This window comes from Caenorhabditis remanei, chromosome IV (assembly GCF_010183535.1).
Source record: "Caenorhabditis remanei strain PX506 chromosome IV, whole genome shotgun sequence".
NCBI classification, from domain to species: domain Eukaryota; kingdom Metazoa; phylum Nematoda; class Chromadorea; order Rhabditida; family Rhabditidae; genus Caenorhabditis; species Caenorhabditis remanei.
This window is the reverse complement of record NC_071331.1, coordinates 10,504,135-10,511,203: the sequence shown is the minus strand read 5'-3', so window position 1 is coordinate 10,511,203 and position 7,069 is coordinate 10,504,135. Positions and strand designations below refer to the sequence as shown.

The 7,069-nt window shown below is 37.4% G+C and overlaps 1 protein-coding gene across 1 annotated transcript; it reads right to left on the bottom strand.

Moving 5' to 3' along the window:
• Positions 1-2,631: 2,631 nt before the first annotated feature.
• GCK72_013158 (uncharacterized protein) lies at positions 2,632-3,107 on the bottom strand (the record flags this gene model as incomplete). The annotated part of the gene is made up of 2 exons (XM_003091458.2): positions 2,632-2,811; positions 2,865-3,107. 2 exons carry the CDS (start codon positions 3,105-3,107, stop codon positions 2,632-2,634), a joined length of 423 nt encoding a protein of 140 aa, XP_003091506.2.
• Between the last annotated feature and the right edge of the window lie 3,962 nt (positions 3,108-7,069).

The following is a 7,069-nucleotide window of genomic DNA, read 5'->3' as shown; positions in this document are numbered from 1 at the left end:
TTTTTTCTGTAGAAACGAGATAACAATTGTTTACTTTTTGGCGGGTGAAAGCTCTAAGCTTTTTGTTGTATTTTTAAAAATGAATAGATCACAATTTTGAATGGAATGAAATGATTTATTTCTGAAATAATGATATGGGTTATTTATCGTTAACATACAATCAAGATGAAACATTTTTATAGAAAAAATCAATTGATATGAGCTTTTAGAAACAGCAGACTTGAAAACATAAACATGACCCCACTGTTGTAAAAAATCATGTTTCTTCCTAGCTGTTTGAGTTATTTCATTCCAATGAAGAATATTCAGAACTCCAATAACGAATTCTGACTTTTCCACTCCAGCTTCTGATTCTAAATCCGATACATCTTGAACCAAGTCATCCACTTGCGTCAATGATAATACAAATCATTCTGGTGGAAGGACTTTCAGATACATTTTTGGGCATTCAGAAATCTCTAGAACAAAATAGGCATAATTTTTTTCTTACATGTGTCCGAGCAATAATCGGTCAAAAAATCTACGAATTATAAGAGAGGAGTGGAAAGGGTACAAACTATAACTGTTTCGGAATATCGTCAACTATTGAGAGGGCAACGAATTAAGCGGTCGGAGACTATTTGCCTCTCAAGAATAGTAAGAAAACATTCCAAAATGAAAAGGGACTGTTTAGAACACCTAGTTCCTCTTTTGGTCTGATATCTCAGAATTACAGATTTCCATGTTATCTCAATCATATCATCCTAATCGGAACAACAACATTTTGCAAAAACTGGACTTTGAGGCGCCCTTTAAAAATTAGTCACTAATCTAATCAAATTAAAGACCTCAGGCATTAGTAATACGTGTGACTTCGCAAATCTGTTTTTGCATTTTAAGAGATTCAGAAAACTGTTGTTGTAAATTTGCAGAGCTTATGGACGAACTAATTATGAAAGGTAGATGTATCAAATTTGCACAATTTAGTACATAGAAATGGTAAGAAAGAATGATGTATTAATTCATTGTTCATATTGGATTCAGTTTTTTCATCATAATACTACGGAACAGAAAGTCAGATTAGTTTGATACAATGTTTTTTTTTGATAGAGCAAAGTCTGACTTTGAACTTTCCAATGACAATGATGAGCAAAAAACTACAAATCTCATCTTCAGTGTCAATTTCTTTGACAGTTTCATCTGTTTATTGCTGAAATCATGTTTCAACTATTTTTGAAAGAAACAGCTTGTTTAAGAAACTTTAATTGTTCACTCGGGTTCATTTTCACCCAGTTTTAAGAAATATATCTGTTTCAGATATCTCTTATGGTTTAAATCCATCACGCACTTCACTTGAAGTCCTCCTCTCTGATCTTCAATCTCAAGAACTGATTCTGACTTTTCCCTGCTAGCTTCTGATTCTAAATTCGATACATCTTCAGTGAAGTCATAAAGTTACATCAATGATAAACCGAATCGTTCATGTGGAGTGAACAGATTTAATTTCGAATATTTGAGCTTTCAGATGAACCTAGGAACGAAGGAAATATGATGAGCAGATTTTTGCTACTGATGTTTCAGAATATGAAACTGGTTAAAAATCTAAAATGATTGTTTTTACTGTTTTAATAACTCACAGAGAACAGAAAAAATGTTTAAAAGTTGAAGACACATTTTCAATTCTCGTCTGAGAATGCTTGCTGTCTCTAATCTGAAATTACCAGTATTACAGGTTTTTAAACTATAAAACCGAAGAACTATACAGCATTTCAAGAAGTACTTTTAGAATACTTAGATTCAAAAGGTCACATTTTTACTGAAGACATCCTGATTGTGAGTCAACCTTAATTGTCGAAAAAGGTTTTTACTGCATTTAACAACATTTTCAATTACCAGAAAGGAAGGTTTAACCTATAATTTAATCAGACATCTTTTAAATTGATGGGTTGAATCAGAAAAAGTCAAGCAGAAAGGTGAAAATCTCTTGAGATTTTATTTGTTTTTTTTGAAGGAAGAATGTTCATACTTTTTGTGAATAACGAATACTGGCACCACATTTCGTCAATACGAAGTTGGTCCTTACTTCCGACATCCGAGTTCCGAGTGTCAAAGAACTCGCCAACACGTACATTTTGATAAATTTCTTAGATCATCAAGTTGAGTTCAAAGTGATACATACAAGCTCTCTCATGTTGGCTCGTCCAGACACCATTTCCAACTTTGATAGAAATTGGTTTGATGAAGAAGCTCTTTCTCTGAAAACAGAGCAATCCTCATCATAACCCAAATCTCATCAGACAGCGAGAGGAAAAATTCAAGGTTCTTCATTGCAACATGAGTAGCGAGACGACGAGAGCAAGACCATATCACTTACAGCGTCTCTAACCAGAAGAAGACCACCCAAGGAGGAAACTAGAAAAGCCGAAACGAAGGAGAGAGCCGAAGAATTCTGAAGTCCCCCATCTGAAATTCAATAACACCGAAACACGGGCTTGGTCAACAGGCTTTATTCAAGCGGTGAGGTTAAATGACAGAGTGAGAGGTTAGATAAGAGAGGTTAGATGATGAGATCAGTTGCTTGCTTGCACATTACGACGAGAGTTCATGACGAGAGACGAGAGAGAGGGCGATGGGGTCCATGAGAGCGAGAAGTTAGTGGTGTCCGGTAGCATCCTCAGCAGGCATGACCGATGGGCGGAAGGATGGGCGGAGTGTGTGGCCACGTCGGACGAACTCCTCGTAGCTGAACGGGAAGTTACAGTTGCTTTCATAGCAAACGCAGGCCCATATGGATGTTGTGTCTCCGGAGTTGTCCATGATTGGAATTCCGGTCTGAAAAATGGAAATTATAGAGATGTTTTGGTTTCTTTTAAAATTCAACTTACTTGTAGTTGGCAATCGTCGGCTTCGTTCAAGAAGTCGTAACGGAAGGTAATGAGATCCTTCGGGTGAGCCTTGGATCCTCCGAACGAGGCGTGTCCGGCTCCGGTCTCGAAGTAGGCGGTGCAGAATTTGCGGTCATGCACGACCGAGGTGGTCCAGTCATTCACCAAGTTGCACGACAGTCCGAAGAGTGGGACGGCCATGTTGAGGGCCAAGAAGAAGGCGAAGATCACTTTGGGGTTCATCGTAGAAGGTTCGAAGGGTTTCAAAGGAAGTTCCGAGGGTTCCAAGGGGGCTTCAAGGGAAGAAGAGGAGCAGATGGATGATCTGATGAGTTATCAGTGGGCAGATTCGCCTTTTTATACCGGTACGCCCCGCCCCTTTCCGACTCTGAACTCCGCCCAAATTTCAGATTGGGAAATGTCGAGGGTAAGACTCCTCCCATTTTCCGGTACAAATGTTGTTCTCATCATACCCCCGCCCATTTTGAGATCAAGTCCAAAAATGGGAAGATCAGAGATGATTCAGAAGATTACACGATGATGGGAGGATGGAATGGGTGGTTTTGAGCAGAATTATCAGAAAAATCTAATGATAGATTTGGGAGAGGTTTGGAACGAACTGGTTATGTTTCGTTGGGACTGTTAACACAAAGAACAGCGACTTCAAATCTAAAGTGTTTTCTTGGAAATATTATGAATGATGTTACATGAGCGAGCTTTGTAGAAGACAGAACGTATCATCAGAACAATCATTTGTAAATTGAGATAAAGTTCTTACGGAGTTCCTGAATCAGAACTTTTTATGGAGAGATAATTCATTTCAATGTGTCCAACGATGAATTAATATACATACACATCAAAACTATTACCCGTTCGTCGGTGGGTGACCGCTTTGGCTCGAGAGGAGGTGTGGAAGGAGGTCTCGTGGCGACTACGGTACTTTTAAAACATTTTATAGGTAAGATACGGTAGAGAGTCACCGTAAATCGAAACTCCGCAACGAGACCCACACCTCGTACCCAGGCCGAACAAAAAAGTCGTTACGGACTCTTGTCGAGAGAATGATCCGTTCTCTAATTCGTTTGAACCATAAAACTGGCCGGAATATACTACTTGCTTTTTAGTTCATTTCACTGTTTTGATTGTAACTGATTAAGAAACCGATCAAAAAGTAAGATAATGACAATGATTCGGTTGCAGCTAAATGACTTCAATTTGCTTCCTACGTTTTTCATACAGTTAATGGTAGAAAAACGAACGACCGGAATTGAAACTACCGTAGACACTTATTTAAAAAATGTTGATTGAAACGTTTCTTACCACAATTTTCTAATAAAATTATTCATTTTTATCCCTCCAGAAGAACATCGGTTTTTAATAAACCCCGCTTGTCATGTCAATCTTTCCTTGATGATCGTCCTCCGCCAATTGCTGAATCCATGTTGTACTGTAGTAGTGAACAACTTGGCTACCTGAAATCTGAAAACCCCTGGAAGGCTTGACTCTAAGTATGATTCATAGACAATTAGTACACCAACACCTGGAAACCTGAAACATCTGTCACATTTTCCCGTTTCTGTTACTTTGTTTCTAGCCTGGACTCGTAGTAAACAAGTTTTTCGCATGAAATGTCTCCTACACTCTTGTTTCATGCAAAATCTTGTGACGTGGACACGGTGTGTGGGCTTCTTTTTCGATTTTCATGTTTCAGGGATCAGGAAGCACCGAGAAAGAGATTTGATATCTTTTCACCCTCCAACAATTCTATTCTTGTAACAGAGAATGGAGATAATGACGAGTACAATGGATTGGATTAGTGTATTGAATTCTTTCTGGAATATTTCGTGATATTCTTGAGAATTTATAAATAGTTCTGATTGTGAGATTGTGAGTTGGTTCGAACATCAACATCAAGAGATCAAGGACACAGTAATCCAGATTTCAGGAGATTTTACGGAGTGCAAAGAATTCGAAGCGTATAATACTATAAGAAGTTTAAGATTTCATGTGTTTTTTCGATTTATCATCGTTTACAGATTATTATGATCCCGGATACTGTAACGGTCGCTGCATGTTTGTTGTGACTTTTTTACGAATCCTGATCCCAGAGAATTCAATTGACAATATAAAGTGGTCATTAAGTTTTCAAAAAAAAAGATTCTGTATATCACAAATTTGAAACAGCACTTTGGATTGGTAAGCCTGAAAATCGGTATAGGATAAGTTATTCGCAAACAAAGATTTCAAAAGATAAGAGTGCACGTAATGAAGTCAAATTGATAGATGATGGCACTACAGTTTCACGTACACGACGTTAATTTTTCCCCCTTGAAATGTGCACAACGAAACGCTTTTTTCTAGCCCCTTTCTTTTAGACCTATTTTCAGACTTATGTTCGGTCCATATGAAAAATACTGATCAAGCTAACATCACATCAGTACTTTTCCAATTAAATGCTTATTTGTAGAAATCAGGAAACTGAAAAGTTTCCGATGAAACGCGGTATCGAATATTTCAAAAGTTTTGGGTGTTAAAAAATAATGGTGTTATTACTGTTATGACATTACAATTACTGCTCACGCTGCCTATCCATCTGTGTTACCACCAAAAATAGAAATTCCATCTGAATCACTCTTCTGACTTGGTCTTGATAACAACTGTGATGATATGGGTCGAAAAAATGTATTTAGAGATTTTTGTGGCATTCAATCGGAAGAATAACTGATCTGGAAGAATGACTTCCAGTCAGAAGATGACAAAACATGTTACATTTCTAAGATTTTTGTTTTAGAGATCGAAAACAGAAAACAAGGAAGTAAACAGGTGGGTACGGTAGGTTTCAGAAAACCTAACTGTTATCTGGAAAATTTTGTAATTGACAGTTGAAGTGGACATTTTGAAGATGGACATTTTTAAAGGGTCCCTGTTTCTTTCCGTAGCAGTTTTTATTGGGAGTTGAGGATCGGAAATATCTGTAGACCGATAGAATTCATTTTTTACTGTTTTCCCTCCTGATTATTTCTCGTTGGATAGTCAGGGCATTAGTGAGAGCAGAAAAGAATATAAATAAAAAAAGACATAATTACAATCAATGTAGCTGCGATTTTTATTCCACCTTTCAGATCAACCACCCATCCTCACTGTCTGGAACCCGTACCAGCCACGAAAACTCGAAAACCCAAGAGAGTTAATTTTTTTATTTCACCGGAGTGACAGAAAATTGAAAGTGTATTGAGAATTATGGACATCTCTGCCCCTATGACGTCAATTTTCATACCGTATTTAATCTACACCAGTCACGAAAACTCTTACATCCATTAACAAGAACTCCAATCTTAGAGATTAACGGGAGATTTGTGACTTCATCAACATGTTTTTCACAAGTGTTTCCCTCCCACAGTGATATTTTATAATCTCATTTTCTATTGTGTTTTTCTATGGAAAATGGGATAATCTGTGCCACACACATTCATAGGTCATGACGAGAGCAGATTAGATGCAGGAGATCGAAGAATTTTGAGATCTTGCACGTTTTGGAATCGACAGAACACGATTGGAAGTTCAGCAAAGTAAGAGATAGAATAGAAATCAATTAAATTTGGTTCTGAGATGGGATTTTTAGTTCCCTGATTCCTCTCTAATAGTAAGGAAGCTCGAGAAAACTGAAAGCGTTGGAGGTCAAAAATAGAACCGTTGTTGTGTGTGTTCTGTTTCTAAAAAGTAAATTGCAAGTTCCTTTATATGATATGGCAATTTTCGGTCGCAAATTTCAGAATAACATTCCGAAATCCTTCTCAAGGTCCAATACTATCGACTTTCACAGTGAAACCAATTCGCTTAAAAGAGATTTTCGAGTATGCGAGATTGTTTACATCGCACTTCCTATATTTCCATTTCAGGATTATGATGGTTTCAGAACCCTAGAAGGATTTTGAATTTCGTTTTGAGATGGTGACTGTTTCGGGAGTAATGTATTTTGAGATCTAAAAAAACGTATTTGATTTGAAGAGCGATTGGATACAACACCAGTTATAAAAACAGTTGTTCTGAGTCATAACTCAGAATGGAGAGGCGTTCGTGGCTTATTATGCAAAAATTCTATTGCAAATAAGTCTCGTTCAATAGGTTCAAACTTCAGCCCCACGTTTCTTTAAATCAGATTCTCATCAAAGAGCTCTCGAATGTTTTTCTGTTTTTCTCATGTC